Source organism: Thermobia domestica, chromosome 10 (genome assembly GCF_964235325.1).
Source record: "Thermobia domestica chromosome 10, izTheDome1.hap1.1, whole genome shotgun sequence".
Taxonomy (NCBI): domain Eukaryota; kingdom Metazoa; phylum Arthropoda; class Insecta; order Zygentoma; family Lepismatidae; genus Thermobia; species Thermobia domestica.
In genome coordinates this window covers 96,468,944-96,492,791 of record NC_137463.1, presented here as the reverse complement: position 1 = coordinate 96,492,791, position 23,848 = coordinate 96,468,944, and the positions used below count along the sequence as shown (strand labels likewise).

The window sequence follows — 23,848 nt, the reverse complement described above, 5'->3', positions numbered from 1 at the left end:
CAGTCACCGACAAGTGAACTTTGTGGTGGACAAACACCGTGTGCGTGGGTTTTCTCGGGGTTCTCCCGCTTTGTTCATTCCACCATTTCATTCATTACTCATCATCACCGTCTTCTTTAGCCTAACCGGCATAATCGTGGGACGTAAAACAAAGATTTCATTAGTTTCTTTCTTTCAACTAGTGTTGCCACAAGACCAGACAGAAACCTTTGATACGAGACACGAGACGAGACAGACTACTTGTCCCGTCTCGTTTCCCAGACGAGACGAGACGTCTCTTGAAATGCCTCGTATCGACTCATGTCTCAAAAATGAAAAGACAGTTTTTGAAATTGTTTAAAAATTTATTAACTCGGAATAAATTATTGCCTTCGAAAGTATATCAGCGTTTATTATTTCAAATGAGGACTATCCTAAAAGAACAAGGAAGACCTAAAGTTATTTTTTAAATGATTCTTACAAACAGCTTTCATTTCTATTTTCCAACCGATTCAAGTTTAAATATTTAGTGATACTGTTCCAGATTCAAGTAAAATGTTAAACCATTCTTTGAGATCAGTGTTTCAGAATATTTCATTCCGAGGGCTGGTGGTTATATCTATGTATAAAAATCCTTTATAGAAATACAAGTTCTCTTAATGCCAGTTTCATCAGCAACTAACCCTTGTTCATGAGTTTTCTCGTTCCGAACAAAGACAGAAACGTGAAGGCCTTTTCCTGTACTGAGTTTGAAAGGATGTTGGTTTGACAATAAAATTTAGTTTCGTTTTTTTTTTTTTGTTTTATGATGTTATTCGAACCAAAGTCATTTTTGAAATCAGAAAGTCACTTGGGCCTTCTTATATTTTGAAGTGGCGCCAGAGGTTTTGAAAAAAGGATTTCAGAATAAGTGGGGAAGGCTTGCCTTTCGACTGTACCGACGATATTGACAAATATTCCTGTCGTAATAATTCATTACTGGAAACCATTGGCGCCCGAATAATTTTTAAGGGGCTCATCTCCTTGATTGCTATATTACGCCTGATATTTAATATACGTAGTTTGCTATATTACACATATATTTTCGTGAGCAAGGGCGGCCGGGCGCCAGTGGTCGAAACTAAGTAGTCGTTGTTTTAAGCAGTGTTTCTTCCAGACATGTTTTTGGGGTGCTGCCCCCTGGAACTCTAAGAGTACCCCCCACGGGGAGACCAAAATAATATATCTGTAATAGAATAATACCAGCAGTACCCCCGGAATCCTAAATATACCCTCCCAGGAAGATTTTTTCTGAAAGAAACACTGATTGGAAGATTGTAGTCGTGTTGTGTGTTGTGCTGATAACCAAACAAAAGTGGTTAAAAGCTGTAATTTTAACCACTTTTTATAACAGCTCCTTTTTGTGGGCCTCATCCGCTCTAGTGCTGCCACGAGACGAGACATTTGTCGTGTCTCGTCTCACGAGACTAGACAGCTTGAAGTCTTCTCTCGTCTCATCTCGTGGAAACACTACTTTCAACCATGTTGGTTACTGCCTCGATCTTGGAAATGTCCTCGAAGGGATTGTGCTATGAATAACACATTTTATTCGAACTAATTGACTGACTCCGATGCAACATTGTTCCAATTTCGCCTATTAGCAATGTAATTGAATAGACAAACATACGTTTATATGGTTACATGAAGGCGGTCCCGTGTTCGATTCCTGGTGGGGGCACTCGGTCGAAAAATTTAAAAGGTTTTCAGGCCAGTCACCTTGAATGATTTTCCTTGGTTTTCCACATTCACACCAGGAAGATGCCAGGGTGATACCTTAGGTTTCAGATCACTTCCTTTCTTCCCCAATCCTTTCTTCCTTCCCTTTCCCCGGAAAGTGTGTTCGACTAGAGATGTCATCCCTCGAACGTGACGGGTTAAATGGTCTCAGATGCCGAAAGCCCAGAAATCTAAATCCTAAATCCTAAATTTACAAAGTTACTTCTAGGAAACATTGTTCTTTCAAAATATATTTCTATATATTGATATTTATTATTAATAATTGCTTTCTTGCATCTTTCCTACATTATTCTAGATTAGTTACCATCGGTTAGTTTAGTCACATTATGTATAGTTAAATACGGTTACGTATGTTTACCGTTTCTTTTCTTTTTTTTCAAAATACATTCCTATCTGATCACATGTATTGTCAATAATTTATTTGTTGCATTTTTTAATAATTTATTTCATACACACAACAGATAAAACAACTCATACATTTTAATTACACAGCACATAGTTCTTTGACATGGAGGGAAATCTCCTTTGGCTATAGGAGGATATAGTATTACCAATGGGTATTTCCCTCATCCCCCTTGTAATTCGCACATCGTCAAAAGTTATAGAACATTGTTGAACATTTCTTGAACCACTTCATCACACTCCTGGCCTTGTGACATGGTGCATTATTTTGTCGAAAAATGCCACTACCGTTGGGAAACATGGTCGTCATCAAGGGGTGTATGTAGTCTGCAAGCAGTGTGCGATACGCGTCGGACGTCATTGTGCCTTGCTCGAGCTATACTAGATACATGCTCAGGTGTATGTCCCCCAGAGCATTATTATTATTATTATTATTATTATTATTATTATTATTATTATTATTATTATTATTATTAATTGTATTATTATTATTATTATTATTATTATTATTATTATTATTATTATTATATTTGAAGTACAAGCAAATATCACGACATTAATTATTAGTTTTAATTAACGGAAGTGAGCTGAAAATTAAATCTTGATTTCGAAAGATTAACCATTAAGTTTATGCGTTCGGTACCTTTCTAAAGTAATAAATACTGGAATTGGTTTCAAGGCTGTTTCTGACTGAATACTTTCTTCAAAATAATATTAAAAATTATAGAAAGATTTTCGACACATTCGAGTCGAGTCGAGATTCTTACGAAAAGTCTCGACTCGACTCGTGTCTCGGCTCGAAAATTAGAGTCGAGAAATAAATTTGTCTTGTCTCGAATTTTATAAAGTGTGTCAACTCGAATTTCAGTCCAGATTCGAGACATGTCTCGACTCGTGCGCATCCCTAAATATTCATATTTTAAATGTGCAATACTACCTCGCGAAAAATGACCCCGAAGTTAATTTACCAAAGTCTACTTTCTTCTTGTTAGATTAGTGATCGTGGTTTAGGATAGATTATGTAAAGTCAGACATGGTTATGTATGTTTACACTTTCGTTTCTTTCTTTCAAAATGCATTCCTATCTGTTCCCATTTATTATTAATAATTTATTTCTTGCATTTATTAATAACTATCAGAAAAACCCATTATTCGCATGATGGCTGTATTTGGAAGTCAACGCCTCTATAGTATCACCGTTGATTTCAGCGAGTGCGAAAACTTTGGATTTGACATTAATATCGGCCATTTTGGATTATTTTTACATGTCAGTTATCATCTCCGGTATCCCGACCCTCAACTAAGTGGGGTTAATTTGGAAGTTAATGCAATCGGAGTTTCACCATTGATCTCAGCGACCGCCAAAACTTTGAATTCGACACTAATATCGGATATCTTCTAATACTTTTACATGCCCCTGTAAACGTCTCCTGAGACTTCCTGGTTCGATTTAAATAAAAAGCTTCGTCTTGATCCGGAACCTGGGCCCAGGTACCCAAGATCAAAATTTGGTAACTATGGGTCCTCTTGTCTGGTCTCCAGGCAGCACACAGATACATACATACAGACAGACAGACACACAAACAAACTTTTTATTTTATTTATATTAGATTAGGTGTATTTCAAACAGTGCTTCTTCAAGAAGTGCTTTTAGGGGTACTGCCCGCCCGGAGCTCTGAGAGTGCCCCCCGGAAGAGACCAAAATAATACAGCTATAATATAATAAAAAATAGAAAGTTATCGATAGTGCCTCCGGAATACGAAGCGTGCCCCCCTCCCCCGGAACATAGTTTCTGAAAGAAACACTGATTTCAAACACAACAGATAGAACCAACGGCGCCGACTTTCCAAAATGTATGTGGGTGCATATAAATGGCGGGACGAGTTATATGTTTTCAGGGGAGTCTCGATTTTTTTTGATTGATTTCTTTTTAGTTAAAATCTTTTATGAACACTGTCATAAAGGGCTGTGCTGTGATAAAGTAAAATATACCGGTAATATAAGGATAAGTTGGAACTGTCCTAGCTCAGTCGGTAACACGGCTGACTTAAACGTAAAGAAACAGGTTGAAACCCGGGTTCAAGTTTAATTCCTGTAATGCATATTCCCAACATATATAATCGTGGTATTTAGTGTATATTTTCAACAACTTACATGATGCACAATGAGTGCAAGAGGCAGTGATATTATCAAACGTTACTAAAAGAAAATACTACATTCATACAAATTAAAATGAAAATATCATCATAAAAGAAAATAATTTTAATGGTATTGCAAAAAGAACTTGCAAGGATTTTGAAAATGAAATCTTTAAGTCTTCCGTCCCACGTTTATGCCGGTTAGGCTAAAGGAGACGGTGATATGAGAGATGAATGAAATGGTGGAATGAAGAAAGTGGTAGGAAACGGGAGTGCCCCGAGAAAACCCACGAGCACGGTGTTTGTTCACCACAAGATTCACTTGGCGGGGACTGTGATCGAACCCGGGACCCCAAGCACCAGAGGTGAATATTCTACCACTGAGCCACCGCGACCCCTGCAAGGATTTTGTTGTGGACATAAAGTATAAAGTGACTAATTTAGTGTGTTCCTTGGTTGCCTTTGCAAAAACAATCAATTATGTTTTAGACGTTAGAAATTTTAACTCCCATCTCTATGTTTTAATTGTTTATTTTTTAATAGTGTCAAGCGAGAAATATTTATTTTATTATGTTTATTATGTTTCGAAACTAAAAATCTTGCCTGCAGCGCCCTGACAAGATTATTTGTGAGTGCTTTAACCAGGGAACACCAAGGAGGCGGCGCACATAGACAGAACAACCCCTAGCATTTCTTACACAGTACAACGTTGTTTGGCATATAACGTTGCTCCTGTACTAGCGAGTTCCAGCTAGTTAAGCCTTTTATTAACAGCCGGAGGCAGCATTCTGTTATATCGTTGTAGTGAGTGGCGTGTTAAAATACTCCTAGTATCATTTTTTTCATTGTTCAATTGACCTTGAAGGACCAACAAATGCCTTTCGAGGAATACAAGTTCCCTTTAATTCATGAAGTTAATATAGAAATGACCTTCAAACCTATGCTGTGCATAAATGCTGGAAGTCTTATAAAACGGTTTTATCCGTGTGTCTGTAGACCAGAGCCCTGCAAAGCCAGGCCCGAAGACGACCCGGATGGATCTGTATTCTGTGTCCGGCCCGAATCTCGAGCCGGGCAGAGAATGGGCCGGACTCTAAACTGGCCGGGCACAAAGGAGCCGGGCTCTAAACGGGCCGGGCGTAACCGGCCTGAGAACAACCAAGTTGATAAATCAAGTCAATCCTTCAATATGTAATGGAAAATGAGAAATATGTCGTCATAATATTGCACTGTCTATTTGTCCTTCTCAAATAGGAAAATCGTGTGAAAAGTTACCCAAGGTTTGTTTTCTATATCCCTATACTGTCTGTCTATTTGTTATTTGTGCTTGCTCTGTCCGGCCATGTTTATTATACAATAATACAGCTCATGGACGTAAAAGTCTTATACTACACTCATTAATGCATTACAAGTAACAGAGGAGATATGTAAAACTTCTACACCGTATGTGATACTAATACTACAACTACTACTGCTAATACTATTATTATTATTGCGATTACGAATGCTAGTGCTAATTCCACTATTGCCGCCACTGCTACTAACTGTTACTATTACAACTACTGCTACTACTTATTACTATACTAATACGACAGCGAATACCACTACTGCTATTACTAGTAATACGAAAACAAAACAATACAAATGAAATCTTTGAGTTTTACGTACCACAGTTATGCCGGCTAGGCTAAAGGAGACGGTGATGATGGTGGAATAAATGAAATGAAATGGTGAAATTAATAAAGTGGGAGGAAACGGGAGAACGTCGAGAAACCCCACACACGGTGTTTGTCCACCACAAATTTCATTTGGCGAGACCTGGGATCGAACCAGGGACCCCATCCACCAGTGGTGAACGCTCAATCACTGAGCCACCGTTCCAGGAACACCTAATCCGCCCTGGCGTCTTGGTGATTTATTTTATCATAATATTTTGTTATATTTGTAGTATCATACTATGATATAAAGAATACAGGAACATGTAACATCATTTGGTATTTGGCTTGCTAATTGAACATAACTACAAATTGCACTGATCTTATGAGCACGCCAGTTCACGGTTTTGGCCTCCGTGGTCTAAAGGTAGCGTACCAAATTCTACTTAGTAGGTCAAGTACTTGACTTTGTCATACGTTTTTCAGGTAACTACGGCTCAGGCTGTATGGATGATGATGGGATGAATTGGTGGAATGAAAACAGTGGGAGGAAGCGGGACCACCCCGGAAACTCCCACGCACACGGTATTTGTCCACCACAAAGCTCACATAGCATCTGGGTGGTAGTTCTGTACGGATCCAATGACTACGGAAAAACGTAGCAGAAACTCCCTACTCTGTAAATATATACTGATAATATTCGTAAGTTTCAAGCTTGTAAAAGAACGTAGCTGTTTTGTCTTTCTATTAAGGTTTACGATATTTCTATCGTATCTTGTCTGAGCTGCAAAACGAGAGGTAATACATTTATCGATTTATGGTTAGGGATTGGTCCTTTAAAACATTTAATTAAATCGAGAGGTGATAGAAGCATACTCTCCCGCGAAAAATGTAATTTTCTTTTGTGACAGATGATATCACTACTTCAAGTTTCACTATTGAATTCATATTGTTTGGAAATCTTCGTTTCATACTGTGAAACGATACTCACTTCTTTTAGTTTGGTATTGGTACTGGTAACTCCTCTAATATATGCAACAAGTTGAAACTCTTAGTCATAGATTAAAAATGTAGCAATACACGTTGAAACCGAGCTTGGCTAACTTCAGCTACTTCTTTTTTGAATAGGGATTGGTGGAAAGTATTCTTGGGATGCTGAATTCTTGGAGGAACATTTCCTTACGACTCTGATATATTTAAAAAAGCCGTATCTTGATATCTCCTATTGTTTTGATTCCTGGAAACAAGAATTGAAATAGGAAATGATAGTTAATTGGAACCACTTCCTGTTGATCGTAAAAAAAAAGGCGTATCCTGATATCTCCTATTGTTTTGATCTATGGAAAAAAGAATTGAAATAGGAAGTAATAGTCAATTTGAACCACTTCCTGTTCCGGTAGGGTGCTGACAATAATTATGGTATGTTGCCTAGAGACGGTAAATCGTTTGGACAAAAATGTTCTATCTGTTACTGTTTTTGCTCTATGGCGAGGAATGTTCAAACATAATATGGCTAATTTTAACAAATTCTGCTTTGATCAAAGCTGCCACGGAGATGGAGGAGGCTATTCTTGAGACGATGAATCGATTGCAAAAAGCCACTTTTTAATATCTTTTACCATTTTTGCTCTACGGAAATCAGTATTGGAACAGGAAGTACTAGTAAATTTGAACAATTTCCAGTTTTAGTAGAGTTATATGGATAGTAACGATATGTTTGTTGAGAGGCTGAATCGTTTGCTTAAAACTGTTTCTAGCTATCTGCTGCCGTTTTCATTCTATAGCGATAAACGTTGAAACCGTTATTGAAACCAGAAGTTATTATAAATTCTAACTACAGCCGAATTTAGTATTGTAGATATTTGTCTTCAGACTCTAAATCGTTTGCAGAAACCACTTCTCACTATTCGTTATCATTATCTTTATATATCGACAAACGTTGAAATCGAAAATGGCTAATTTGAAGCTATTCCGGTTTGAGTAGAAGGTTAACGGAGGAAATAAAATATATTCTTTGGATACTGAATTAATTGCAAAAGACCACATCTTGAAGCATTTACTATTTCTATTAGGCGGAAATTGGAAATTGAAACCGGAAGTAATAGTAAATTTCAACCATTTATAATTTCGGTAGAATATTTTGTGTACCCATGATGTTGACTCTAGATGGTAACTCGTTTTCAAAAATCAGTTCTCGCTATGTTACCGTTTTATGCTATGACGATGAAAGTTGAAACTGTTGTTGAAACCGGAAGTAATAATAAATTTAAACCATTTTCAATTTTGGTAGAGATTGTGAATGACCATGATATGTTGCCTATACACGCGCAATCGTTTACCAAAAAAAAAAAGTTTTCATGTATGTTACCGTTTTCATCTATGGGTTGAATGTTAGAACCGGAAATTGCTAATTTGAACCACTTCTGGGTTCAATATAAAGTTAACGGATGAGATGGAACCTATTCTATTCATTGGATGAAGAATCAATAGCAGAAAACCATTTCTCTATACAGAGGCGGATCCAGGACCGACTTCTGGGGGGGGGGCGGTGGGTTGTCATAATGCTACTTTTAAGGGTTCCAAACTCTGGGATGGATTTTATTTATATATAAAAAATAAGAAAGTTTCCTCTTCTGGGGGGGAGATCGCCCCGATCGCCCCCCCCCTTGGATCCGCCCCTGTCTCTATATCACTTTCTGTCTTTGCTTTGGTATCTGTCAACAGACACACGGATTAAATCACTCTATAAGATTTCCGACTTTATGCACAGCACAATTTGGTAGTTTAAAACCTGTCTTTGGTTCCATAAATATTATTAACACTAGCATATCAATGATACTCTTGTGTATGCTTCAAAAAGTTAGCCGTGAAATTTAATCTAGATTGGAAGTAGTTGTAGAAAGGCCTCTTGCTATAACAGATTTGTGGGTGTTCAGATAAAACCAACATAATATTTCTATTTCACAACGGGTGAGTAAGGCATAGGTCATTTCTACTGTATATCAACTTCACGGACCAAAGCGACTTGTGACTTGATGTGAAACCATTTGTTAGTTCTTCAAGGTCAATAACAACAAAATAGCTAATACTAGCACTACACGCGACCCATTACTTCGATAGAAGAGGCAGATTCAATAGACGTGTTTACGTATAAAAGAAGCCCTCCGGCACTTAGGCTGGGTGGAAGCAACAACATTCTATGCGAAAAAACGCTGTTTGTTCTATCTGTTCGAGTTTGCTTGTGTGTCTGTCTGTGTGCGGCCTGGGGATCAGACGAGTTGACAAAAAGTTACTAAATTTTAATAACGGATACTTTTGTCTAGGCCCCAGACCAGGACCAAGTGGTTTTTATTTTTAAAAAATCGAACCAGGGGTCTCAAGGGAGGGGGACGTTTACCGAGACATGTAATAATATTAGGAAATTGCCGATATTTGTGTCGAATTCATAGTTTTCACGGTCACTGAGATCAATGGTGACACTTCAATTAGCGATGACTTTCAAAATCAGCTACCATCGCGTGCGGGCCGGGGTCACCGGGAGGGGGAGATGTACAGAAACACGTAAAAATAATCCAAAATGACCTATATTAGTATCAAATCCTTAGTTTTCACGGTCGCTGAGATGAATGGTGATTCTTCCAAAGGCGTTGAATTCTAAATACAGCTCCCATCGCTTGGGTGCCAGAGGCGTTCTTTTTAAATTTTGAACCAGGGGGTCTCAAGGGGCGTTTCCCGCGATATGTAAAAGTAGTAGAAAATTACCGATATATTTTCGTTTCGTTGTTCAGTTTGTTTACATAGATATTTTATCTGACCCATGCGAAAAGTGGTTATTTTCAGCTAGTTATTATTAAATGCAAGAAATAAATTATTAATAATATACAGGGTGGCCCAAAAGTACGTATACAGTACCGTACTGATCAGCTCATTGCATTTTATATAATTTCTTATTTTTATCCATCAGGTAAACTTAGTTTCTTTATTATTTGTTCTTAATATGTTTTTACTTACATCTTAAGCTCAGAAGAGCCGAAGCAAATAAACTCATACACTAGAATGTTATAGTTGATCAATACAGAGGTGTATGCCTACGTTTGGACTACGTGAACAGATAGGAGTGCATTTTGAAAGAAAGAAACGAAAATGTAAACATACATAACCGTATTTGACTTTACATAATCTATCCTAAACCGCGGTCACTAATCTAAGATAATGTAGGAAAAAATACAAGAAAGTAATTAATAATAATAATAAATATGAACATATAAAAATATATTTTGAAAGAAAAAAGTTCCTCTGGCAGAACTTGTTTACTCCAGACGCCGAAACGTTAACCAGAGTTGGAGTGGGTGAGTGGGTCAGTGGGTCGAGTTTTCTGAGTGGGACGTGGGTCAACAGCATGTGACCCACCACCCACCGTGACCCACTGCGACCCATCACCCACCATGACCCACTCTGCTCACTGCATTGTAAACAGCATTTTCTGAACAGCATATTTTTTTCACCCTCGACTCTAACCATAGAAAGTAAAAACTAAAAAGAAGAAGAACATTGAAGAAGCAGTTGAAGTTAAATTTATATCATGGCAGTCACGGTGGTTCATATCAAGGACTGCCTAATATCAATATTAGGCAGTCAACTAATATCGATCGTTTTCGATTATTTTTAGAAATCAATCCTATATATAGAAAATGCCCCCCCCCCCCAACAAAAGGGAGTTTTAAAAAATGATATTGAGATTAGGGCCTAACTATGTATATGCCAAATGTCATTTCAGTTGACTTTGATGTTGATGATCACACATACATAGTTATATTACATTTTTATACTGTATAATAATTCATACATTATAGGTGATACAAAATAAAACAAGTAGTTAGCTCCTCTAAAAACTCTTAGGCTGTGTCTGAAAAGTCAAGAAGTAAGTCCTATTGCTATTATTACAATTGCAAATATGATCAATTTCCTAAAGTTCTGCAAGAGTGCCTGAAGTTCTTTCTTCAATAGAAACAAATGAAAAAGAAGAAAAAAGAAGGCCTTGAAAGTAAAACGTAGACAAATTAACCAGTGCTCAGAAGAAGCTGTTTACAATGCACTGAGCAGAATGGGTTGGTGAGTCATAGTAGTTCGGTGGGTCAGCGTGGGTCAGAACGGATTATTTGGTCAAAGTGAGTCACGGTGGGTTGTGTGTTGCAGTGAGTCATATCCTGTTGACCCACAATCCACTTAAAAATCTTAATCCAATTGACCCACTGACACTCCATTATTTCAGTCATTTTTACCAAAATCCAGAACATCAACATTTTCGATTACTTTCCAAAATTGGCCCTGTAGTGGCCAAACGGTCAGTGAGTAGTGGTTGTGCCAATTAAATTCTTTTCTCAGAATCACAATATCTACAACATATCACAGTTTCAGTCATTTTTACCGAAATCCAGAATATCACCATCATTGGTTACTTTCAAGTGGCCTGGTTGTGGCCAAACGGTCAGTAATTATTGGTTGTACCCATTAGAACATTTTCTCAGAATCACAATATCTACAACATATCACAGTTTCAGTCATTTTTACCGAAATCCAGAACATCAACATTTTCGATTACTATCCAAAAAGTCATCTCGTAGTGTCCAAACGTCCAGTGATTATTGGCTGTGCCCATTAAGACTTTCTCTCAGAATCACAATATCTACAACATATCACAGTTTTATTTTTTCGAAATCCAGAACATCATCTTCGATTACTTTCAAGAAAGTGGCCTGGTTGTGGCCAAAGGTCAGTGATTAGTTTGTGTGCCCATGGAAACATTACAAGATCTAAAACATATCACTTTTCAGTCATTTGTACCTAAATCCAGAACATCACCATGTTCCGTTACTTTAAAAAAGTGGCCCTGTAATGGCCAAACTGTCAGTGATTAGTGGGTATGCCCATTCAGACCTTTTCTCGGAATCACAAGATCTACAACATATCACAGTTCCAGTCATTTTTACCGAAATCCAGAACATCAACATTTTCGATTACTATCCAAAAAGTGGCCCTGTAGTGGCCAAACGGTTACTGATTAGGTGTTGTACCATTTTCTCAGAATTACAAGATCTACAACATATCACAGTTTCAGTCATTTTTACCGAAATCCAGAACATCACCAACCTCGCTTACTTTCAAGAAAGGGGCCTGGTTGTCGCCAAACGGTCAGTGATTAGTGGGTGTGCCCATTGAGACCTTTTCTCAGAATCTCAAGATCTACAACATATCACAGTTTCAGTTATTTTTTTTAAGAAATCCAGAACATCACCATGTTCCGTTACTTTAAAAAAAAAGTGGCCCTGTAGTATCGTAACGATCAGTGATTAGTGGTTGTGCCTATTAAATCCTTTTCTCAGGATCACAATATCTACAACATATCACAGTTTCAGTCATTTTTTACCGAAATCCAGAAAATCAACATTTTCGATTACTTTCCAAAATTGGCCCTGTAGTGGCCAAACGGTCAGTGAGTAGTGGTTGTGCCTATTAAATCCTTTTCTCAGAATCACAATATCTACAACATATCACAGTTTCAGTCATTTTTATCGAAATCTAGAATGTCACCATCTTTGGTTACTTTCAATTGGCCTGGTTGTAGCTAAACGGTCAGTAATTTTTTGGTTGTTCCCATTAGGACATTTTCTCATAATCACAATATCTACAACATCTCACAGTTTTAGTCATTTTACTTAATTCCAGAACATCACCATTTTAGCTTACTTTCAAAAATGTGGTCTCGTAGTGTCCAAACGGCCAGTGATTATTGGCTGTACCCATTAAGACTTTTTCTCAGAATCACAATATCTACAACCTATCACAGTTTCAGTCATTTTTACCGAAATCCAGGCCATCAATATTTTCGGTTCTTTCAAGAAAGCGGCCTGCTTCTGGCCAATGGTCAGCGATTATTGGTTGTGCCTATTAGGACCTTCCCTCAGAATCAGCAATCTACAACATATCACAGTTTTAGTCATTTTTACCGAAATCCAGGACATCAACATTTTCGGTTACTTTCAATATAGTGGCCTGCAATGGCCAAACGGAAACTGAGTAGTATGTGTGACCATTGAGACCTTCTCTCGGAATCAGAAGATCTACAACATATCACAGTTTCAGTCATTTCTATCGAAATCCAGAACATCACTATGTTCCCTTATTTCAAGAAAGTGGCCCGGTAGTGGCCAAATGGTCAGTAATTATTGGTTGTGACCATTAGAACATTTTCTCAGAATCACAATATCTACAACATATCACAGTTTCAGTCATTTTTAATGAAATCCAGAAAATCAATATTTTGGATTACTTTCCAAAAAGTGGCCCTGTAGTGGCCAAACGGTCAGTGATTAGTGGTTGTGTCCTTTTCTCAGAATCACAAGATCTACAACATATCACTTTTCAGTCATTTTTACCGAAATCCAGAACATAACCATTTCGGTTACTTTCAAGAAAGTGGCCTGGTTGTGGCCAAAGGTCAGTGATTAGTTTGTGTGCCCATGGAGACCTTTTCGTGGAATCACAAGATCTATAACATATCAAAGTTTCAGTCATTTTTACCGAAATCCAGAACATCACCATGTTCCGTTACTTTCAAGAAAGTGGCCCGGTAATGGCCAAACGCTCAGTATTTATTGGTTGTGCCCATTAGGACATTTTCTCAGAATCTCAAGCTCTACAACATATCACAGTTTCAGTTATTTTTATCGAAATCCAGAACATCACCATCTTCGGTTACTTTCAAGAAAGTGGCCTGGTTGTTGCCAAAAGGTCAGTGATTAGTGGGTGTGCCCATTGAGACCTTTTCTCGGAATCAGAAGATCTATTACATATCACAGTTTCAGTCATTTTTGCCGAAATCCAGAATATCACTGTAGCCCTGTAGTGGCCAAACACTCAGTAATGCCCATTAGGACATTTTCTCAGAATCACCACATCTACAACATATCACAGTTTCAGTCATTTTTACCGAAATCCAGAACATTACCATGTTCCGTTACTTTCAAAAAAGTGCCCTCGTAGTGTCCAAACGGCCAGTTATTATTGGCTGTGCCCATTAAGACTTTTTCTTACAATCACAATGGTTACAACATATCGCAATTTCAGTCAATTTTACCGAAATCCAGGCCATCAATATTTTCAGTTACTTTCAAGAAAGTGGCCTGGTTGTGGCCAAAGGTCAGTGACTAATGGTTGTGCCTATTAAGAGCTTTTCTTAGAATCACCACATCTACAACATATCACAGTTTCAGTCATTTTTACCGAAATCCAGAACATCACCATGTTCCGTTACATTAAAAAAAGTCGCCCTGTAGTGGCCAAAGGTCAAGGATTAATGGTTGTGTCTATTAAGACTTTTTCTTAGAATCACCACATCTACAACATATCACAGTTTCAGTCATTTTTACCGAAATCCAGAACATAACCATGTTCCGTTACTTTCAAAAAAGGGGCCTAACGGTCAGTAATTATTGGTTGTGCCCATTAGGACATTTTCTCAGAATCACAATATCTACAACATATCACAGTTTTAGTCATTTTTACCAAAATCAAGAACATCGCCATCTTTGGTTACTTTCAAAATAGTGGCCTCGTGGTGGCCAAACGATCAGTGATTAGTGGTTGCGCTTATTAAGACCTTTTCTCAGAATCACAATATCTACAAAATATCACAGTTTCAGTGATTTTACCGAAATCCAGAACATGGCCATCTTCGGTTACTTTCAAGAAAGTTGCCTCGTTGTGGCCAAACGGTCATTGATTAGTGTTTGTGCCCATTAAGACCTTTTCTCAGAATTACCACATCCACAACATATCACAGTTTCAGTCATTTTACCGAAATCCAGAAAGTGGCTATCTTCGGTTACTTTCAAAATTGTGGCCTCGTGGTGGCCAAACGATCAGTGATTCGTGGTTGTGCTCATTAAGACCTTTTCTCAGAATCACAATATCTACAAAATATCACAGTTTCAGTGATTTTACCGAAATCCAGAACTTGGCCATCTTCGGTTACTTTCAAGAAAGTGGCCTCGTTGTGAACAAACGGTCATTGATTAGTGTTTGTGCCCATTAAGAACTTTTCTCAGAATCTCAATATCTACAACATATCACAGTTTTAGTCATTTTTACCGAAATCAAGAACATCGCCATCTTCGGTTACTTTCAAAACAGTGGCCTCGTAGTGGCCAAACGGTCAGTGATTGATGGTTGTGCTTATTGAGACTTTTTCTCAGGATCACAACATCTACAACACATCACAGTTTTACTGATTTTCATTGAAATCCAGAATATCACTATGTTTGGCTGTTTTAAAAAAAAGTAGCCCTGTAGTGGCCAAATATCAGTGTTTGGTGGTTATGGCCATTAGGACCTTTTCGGAATCACAATATCTACAACATCACGGTTTTAGTATTTTTGTCCAAAATCTCGAATGTCGCTTTCTTCGGCTTTTTTGTAAGAAAGTGGCCTCATGGTGGCCAAACGGCCAACGATTTTTGGTTGTGTCCATTGAGACATTTTCTCAGGAACATAATATCTACAACATAACACGGTTCCAAGCAATTCCACCGAAATCCAATTTCCATAAAGATTGTTCGGGGTCCTTTCTCATTTCGAAGGAGCATTGCCTCTGCATAACTTCTCTGTGAAAAACTTCAAAACCCGTATTTTGTACTTTGAAGTCATCTTTGCATCGGCAGAGTATCGTTTCTTTAATTTGGTCCTTTTAAATCAAAGGTACCCTTTTTTAAAAGGGACCCTTTGCCTCCTTTAACCTGTTCTCCGAAAGAAACAAAAAAAAACATGTGTGCATTTATTTTCGGTCTAGTATATATGTGCCAAGTTTGAAGAAAATCAGATGAATAGAAATCCTTGTGAAGCTATCTCCTTTATGGTTTCACTTTTTGGACTTGACAAGTCGTTTGTCCCGAAGTCCTCAATTTCTTTATTACCTCAAATTGCATTGTAAATAAATGCACTTGCAAATTTGCAATATTATATACTGTAATTTCTTAGCCGATACAATTTTCTGTCCCCGAAAAACAAGAAAGCACCCGTCAAAAGCAATTCCTCGAACTTTCCCCTAGAATTTATCATAAGAAAGTTTTTTGTTTCTCTCTCTCAGATATTTGCATCCCTTTTACCTTTAGGGCCACTCATTGACAAAAGGTACTCACATGACCGCTATATACAGACATGCTCTTAGGTAGGTCAGAGATTGGGAAAGTAGACGATTTTTAATAATAATAATAATAATAATAATAATAATAATTATTATTATTATTATTATTATAACAATTAGGTTTACAACTAAGGTCCCATTTCTTTATCTTGTATGAGAGGCCCGCTAGTCAGCTAAGCCATTGGTGTTCCTTATTCTGTATTTCTCTCTCTTTCTGTGTCGTGTAGATGTTTGTTTTGGGGTGTTAGGCTTTTATATTAAACCTTTACATTATATAATCTTTTTCTTTTTTACGAGATTTTCTTTTGGAAAAGGAAAGAAACTGCTTTCCTCTTATGTGTGTTTCTTACCATTCACCTTGTTTGAACTGCTTAGGTAAGATGATTTTGTAACTTTTATGTCATCCATTGCCATCACGATAATAAAATGGTAAGTCTTAACAATTTATTTTATTCTCTTATTTGCAGTTTGCCACACTGATATATTTGTAACAAAATTGAGGTTTGGTCCAACGCCTTTCGAATGTGCAACCAACCCAAGCGCTGAGCTTTTTGGGTTGCCTGCTATTGCAGGAAACGGAGAATTGCAGGTGGTAATGCACTTTTGGAGTCGTGTATACAAATTGGTAGTGCAATTCTGTTGTTGGTTTTATTTTTGTTAAAGCAATTGCAGTAGAATAGTAGATACGCTGGAATACCTTACATGTAGAAGTACATAATATCCCTTGAATTTATTCACAAAAAAAGAATTCTGTAAACTACCCTCTTTACTGGTACTGTTAGTCATAAGCATAACTAGAGGGAGACCAGGGAGGATCAGCCTTCCCTAAAACACCGTTGACCCTCTTGAAAGTTATTCCATATTAATAATGTGTAGAGTTCATCGGAATTTACGTAAAATGATTGGGTATTACGTTTGGATTTTGTATAGTTAATACTGACTTCATTTTATTTCCCTCTTCCTCCGCCTTATCTGCTTCCTGCATATAGCTTTCAAAACTGGCTGTCATAAACGTTTCTTCCAGGCATTCTTCCAAGGGGAGCCAAACCCATCCCGCTTTTACCAATTGCCCCTTTTCCCCCAGAGCTAGCGGAAGTTGTGAGTATAATGTCACTCTTATCTAGATAGTATTCTAGTGCAGCTCGCTCACATTTTGATTGTGGCTCCCCTCTAGACAAAATTTTGTAGAAGAAAACCTAGTAGTGAAGTCGCTCCTACATAGGGTTGGCAGACGTCCTGGTTTTCCGGGACAGTCCTGGTGATCAGTGAAATTATCAACTGTCCCGAAAAAGGCTTTCGCGACGCCTGTTTGTCCCAGTTTTCGTTCTTCAGACTGAAAAAAATCAACCTACAAGAACTAGTTTGTCTCACTAAAAACAGAGGGTTTATGTAGCCAAATAGTTTCAAACAAACAACAAGGAGTTTGAAAATCACATCCATTCTTTTGTCCTATGGGGTTGTTTCGTTTTCAGAGAAAAGAAAAGGAAATATTTAAAAAGTATTCAAGAGGAGCATATTTCATGACAATAATTTCTCGAATATCACTTTCAATAGAAATGAACGTCTTTTTCTCATTGACAGGCTTAAACTAATAGTTATTTTATACTTCATTTTTTTCCTAAATGCTAAATTTAAAGCATTATTGTAGTGTTTCTGACTCAGGTGATGACTCAACAAAGAAAACAATATCTTTTCAGTCATAAAAGATAGGGTGTGTTATAATTGGCGCAATATTTAGGACCCGTTAAAGACAACAATTCGGAATAAGGGGTGTCTATATTACCTTTTCACATTCTTTATACATTTCTTGGGAGTCTTCATTTATGTTAACTGTGTATAGAATAAACTGGAAAATTGTGAGTAATAATCTGGAAAAGACGGGCACTTAATTGATTCTGACCAGATAAGTAGTGTGAATGGCCCTATGGCAGTAAATGGCCAAACTGTATGTGAAGAGCCCCTAAAGAGGATTCACTTGAGTAGAGCATGCACCTAGCCTACTACTTTATTGTGTTAGTGGGATGTACTTCAGAGCCACCACTACACAAAGCTAAATTAATTAATACACTGTTTATATTTCCTTCATTGAGTACAGGGCTGAGTACTGACCTTTGAGAATAAGATAAAAAGATAGAATGCAGGAGCTATGAAGCTGATATTCGATGATCAGAAGCAAGAGAGTAGCGTTAATAGTCACATAAAATTTTAAAAACAATTGAAAATAAAAGAATATACTGTACTGCCAATGATACCGAAATGGTACACACTCTCTATTTTTTTTAATATCTCCGTTACTATATTGCTCCTGTGTCAATACGTGGGTTCTAATTTTTTCTTCCTGTGCACCGTTAGGAAGTGACAATACATACGGGAAACATTGAGAAGTCCTTCATACAATTTCAGCTGAAAAAAAGAAAACATGATATGGTACATCTAAAAATCAGTGTACTCACCAGTTCCAGAACCATAGACAATTCATGTACGAACCAGCCATTTGTGTTTTGATATTATTTAATAGCAATATTTGAAGATTAAAAAAAATGGTATAATTCTTTCTGAATCCCTTGAACATATTTCATTTTTACACTTTTCCACTGTGCACAGGGATAATTACCAACCGTGTGTATGTCTATGCATATATTTATATATATAGCTAGAGAAGTTTTACTTAATAAAATGTTTATCCAGTTGATGTTGATATTAGTTCTTAAGCGATTTTAGTACAGAGTTCGATTAACTAGGATTTACTCACAATCTTAATATTTTTATGTCACTGTTTCTCAAAAGGAAAGATCAAAGTTCACTAAAAACCACATATATTTTAAAGTCAGGATTATAGTCCGTTCTTAGTCCTCTGCAAACACTGTCTATTTTGTACAAGATGTTCTTAGAACTTTTAATTGTTTATGATCAACTAACAGCTTCGTTCTCCTTGACGTTAACGATTTTTTTACACTGTGTGTGACCCGCCAAAGATGTGTTATGTGAAGCCACACATTATTCTCCCCAAAACCAAGGGAGCTACCTTGCCCTGACAATGTCTGGTAGGTGTTCCTTCCAACTGCCAGCAAGGTTGAGCACTTAAAAAAAAAGAAAAAAAGAAAGAAAACTTTTCAATAAAACTCCGATAATACACACTAAACTTGTAAAAATATAGCACTGGTTCACTGTATTTAGTTTATGTTTATCGTTCTTATCTTGTAGAAGCGGCGATTTAATATTTCAAAACACATATTGTTTTTTACACGAATTATCTTACTTTACGTGTTAACTATTCTCTGGCTCAAGCACCTCTCATCTTCGAAGACCTCCTTCTCCAGATCTCACCCTATTTTTTTCAGTTCAAAACCGGAGAAGTGCTCCGCCTTTCATGTCCACTCCAACCGTTTTTTCTCCCCTTCCAAAGAATTTGTCCAGAGCCGCTCCACAGGCAGATTCCACCCTCGCTTCCGATGGTCACTGTCCTTGAGGCGCTGTTAACGAATTTAGTTTCTGATGTGGTATATTTTTTTTAAATAACGCAAACACTTTCAAGTTTGTATGGATATATAACATACTTCAATTTATGTTCCAATTCTCTTTTCCTTGACCATAATAATATCAAACACTCATTTAAGTTTTACTATATAAATTAAAACAATATTAAAAATGATAATTACAGAAAAGAAAAAAACGGTTGGTTCGTTCAACTCCCTTCTGCCTCTCCTCCTACATGGATCAAACAAAAACTTCGCTCTCTCAGCTATATATGTGTGTGTGTCTGCTCTGTTAGCAGTCTGTTAAAACAGAACCAAGAAAGTTTTCAAATATTATCTGGACACATACTAATAGCATAAAAAAATGAAAAATAGAATGATATACTAACTATAAGGTATGGTGTCCCTATAAGGTAAATTACCTGACGTCAATATTTATTGTTCAAAAATGTGAAAAATTTCCAACGTGCGGTAAGCACAGGATTTTCTTCTGCACCAAAATCTGCTCCCCCTTCCGCCGAATTCGCATGAAGGGCTCTATATAGAGATTTTGAAGAAATAGCGAGATAAACCGCTCTTGTCGTAGGGAGTCGCTTTCAAATTCCAATTTTAATTTCATTCGGAATAATTTCCAAGAATAATATTTTATATTTACTTCATACAAAATTAACATATTACCTTAAACTTGTTCTGTGATTACATAATAAACAAAAATACAAATTTAAATACAGATATGCAAATAGAATAATTTTCATATGAAAATAAAAAAAACTACTGAGCACAACCTGCCCTTCACAGTAGGACCCCCCTCATCTTATATATAGCCTGAGATTGGTGTTCCGGTTTTTCCTTTACAAAATCTGGCAACCCTACTCCTACATGTAAACTCTCACATGTACAGGAATAATGGATGTGAAGTGTGCACTCTCAAAAGAATCAATATTGTTCGCGACACAGGTTTGACGTGACAAGACACGAAACAACACAAGCCTTATTCAACAGAAAAAGTTAACTTTTCGAGGTAGGGCAATACTTTCACATCATCTTTTTGCTACGAGAAAGCCTTAAATCTCGTTTAATGAGAACCACTATTCAGTAGGTATATACTTAAAAATGAGAGAAATAAAAGTTATCACAACAAAATCTTTTGAAAAAATAAAGGACCATGCCATTTCTAGAAGAATATTCTAGTTACATCAATACTGTTAGCTCTCCCCCGCCCACGCTTAATAAGCTTCTGCTAAAACGATAATGTGAAACAGTAACTGAAGTGTGCAAACAACTTATGGTATTGAGGGATTAATTTAGGCAGGCACTTCAACACCTGAGAAATGGGAAATCAATTGACTCAGATAGTGAGCTAATTAAAGATTTTGGGAGAAAGGAAGAATGTTTTGTTAAAATGGGAGATGGGAATGAGGCAAGTGTGATCACTTGGTGATTACATGGGTAAATGTGAGGGAAAGAAATTCGCAAGAGAAATGAGTTGAGGTAAGTAAACGACTAGAATTTGCAGTGAGGTTGGCAATCAAAATAGCTTTTGAATTATATTATTTTAGTATAGTAGTTTCTAATGGTTATATTAAAAGACATTGCAGAAATTATACAATTTGTAAGTTTTGAAAACAAAAATATAAAAGAAATGAAAACTAACCTCTCAGTCTTCTCCAGTACAGAAACTTCAGCATCTGACTGTTTCTCGTCCATTTGTTCCTCTGCAACTTTCTGCCTCTTTTCCTGACTCCATATAATAGGGTGCTTAGTTTTTAAATGCGAAATCATGCAAGAAGTACTTCCACCTTTAATTGGAACCACAGCTTTACAGTTCTTCAGTAAACATTGTGCCGTATCTTCTTCAACTTTCCTGAAATGCTTCCACGCAAAAGACTTCATAGTAAAGACAACAAAAATACATGTGAGTCTGGTTCACTTACTTTAAATAAACTGATTTTCTTCCAAAGTAGAACACTGGCACCACGTTAATAAAGTATACATCTGTAGTTCTCCCTTTGTCTTAAAACTAAAAGAAATATAGTCAAGATTGTTTTGTCTTTCATATTGTTTACAAAAAGGGATGTTGAGAACGAGGGTTGCTAGAGAATATCTATATAAAATTCTAAGCTAGAACAGTGCTTCCTTTGTTCTCAACAGCCGAACGCTGGAGATTGTTCTTGTCTTTGAGTGCTGCTTCTAAGATCTGTTGACTATCTCCCTCTTCAGTCAAAGAGTCATAGAATGAAAGATGTGTTTCCTGCGTACTTGCTTCATCTTGTTCTGATATATCGTCTATCAGTTGAGATTCTTCGACTTAAAAATCTTTTGAAATTTGTTCATATGATGGCCATATGTCCAACGCTGTAACAGATGTTTCTGCTGACGTACTACCATGAGCAAAATAAATGACGCGTCTCTTTATTTTGAAGTTTTTTGAAAATATCTCCGTTTTCTTTATATGTTCGAAATTTCGGAAGGTTTCCCCAGCAGGACAGGTTAATAACAAACCCGTTTTTAATATTTGTGTTAGATATTAGCTTAAAATAAAGAAATTAGAAGCAAAAAACATTAAATCGACAGAAATCTCGAGAATTACCAACTCTGCTAAAGTGGGAAATTTTCAAGAACGCGAGGGAATTCTGCAGTTCAACACGAAGCAGCGACATCTATGTCATTGAGAGAAGCGTGGATTAGATCTACAAACGAAAATTTTAACGAAATATTTCTAGTATGTCTTATTATATGCATTATCAGCGAACTCCAAATATATGAATCTATGGTAAGTATTAACGTATAGATAGTGCAAATAGTGGAAATTACCAATGGAAAAAGACGAATTGTTAGCCCAATCGTAATGAAAAATCGTCTTTACTGTAGAACAGGTTCAGCTTACGTAAGAGAGCAAATAGCTCAGTTTGGTAAAGCAACGAGTTTGTATACCGAAGGTAGGTTCGAGTCCCGTGGAAGTACTGTTGTCACTTTTATCACTAAGGTTATTTTATTTATTTTTTATTTGGGAAATAATCAAATTGTAACATATGTGTAAAACTCATGACGATACAAAAAAGAGAATATCGTCAAACACACAAACAATACTTAATTCCCGGCACTCTTTATTCTACATGCCATCTCTCAATTTTTCGATTCAGCCCCCTTAGTACTATGAAACTCTCTTCTTCCATAGTGAAATGGAAAAAGATCATATAATTGCCACTAATTTACAAGAATATAAACCAAAAACGTCAGTAGAAAAAACATTATAATATTTACTTTTTGAGGCTCGTTTTGGTGCCCCTCTTTCTCTGGCGCCCCGGGCAGTCGCCCGGCCCTTAGTCCGCCCTTGAAAGTACGGACACATAACTAATGACTGTGGAGGAGAGGTTAACCTTCATGTTATGCCACTGGTTTGACGTGTTTGAAATGTTCAGTAAGTGATCAGTTGGTGAAATAATTTCGACGGTTACTGATGTTTAAAGTTTAGCTAAGACAAAGCTACCTAATCAAATACATTTGATATCGAGATGTCACAATTTGATTTTTCCTCACATAAAAAAGATAAAAACAATAGTAATAAAAACCCTTACTCGTACTGGGCTCCTAACTAACTAACAACCTAATTCTTACAGACTAGTTGCTCTGACCAACTGAGTTTCGATTTCTTACGCGAAAGAAGTCTGTTATATTAAGAGGCATGCTTTTCATTATCAAAACTGTTCGAAGTAATACGAACATGGCTTAAGAACAGAGACGGAACTGAATTACCACTCGATTGACCTTGAGGGCAGATCACCAAAGCGTAGCTATAAACGTAAGTTCAGCATGCATTTCTCTGGAGTTGTGTTCAGTATTCCTATCTGCCAGTCATGCTTGTTCGTAGGAGTAATATGTTACAAACCTAACCTTTCGATAGAGCACAATGACAGAGAATCAAAATTAATGAATTCTTGCCCTTGTGAACTTGGGATACCACCATGTGCAATAAAACTGTCGCGTCTTCTGAAGTGATATTTTATCGGAAATAACTCGTTTTCCTTTATATATCCGAAGTTTTTGAGGGTTTCAAAATGAGGAAACGTTACTGACAAACAAGGACGCATTTAGGGGTGGGTCCAGGTGGTCCAGACTCCCCTCTGAAATCCCAACTTCTCTGTAAATTTAGCCTAAATTTAAGGATTATCTTTTAAATTTTATTATAATTTATCCTAATATTGAAGTCGGACTTCTCC

At 36.9% G+C, this 23,848-nt stretch overlaps 1 protein-coding gene across 1 annotated transcript in view; it reads right to left on the bottom strand.

Moving 5' to 3' along the window:
* LOC145661559 (E3 SUMO-protein ligase ZBED1-like) overlaps positions 1 to 21,649 on the bottom strand; it is a 60,258-nt gene extending 38,609 nt beyond the window's left edge. The window contains exon 1 of the mRNA XM_081726877.1: positions 21,283 to 21,649. Coding sequence (XP_081583003.1) covers positions 21,283 to 21,521 — 239 coding nt within the window. The 5' untranslated portion in view covers positions 21,522 to 21,649. The remainder of the gene's footprint in view (positions 1 to 21,282) is intronic.
* Positions 21,650 to 23,848: the final 2,199 nt, after the last annotated feature.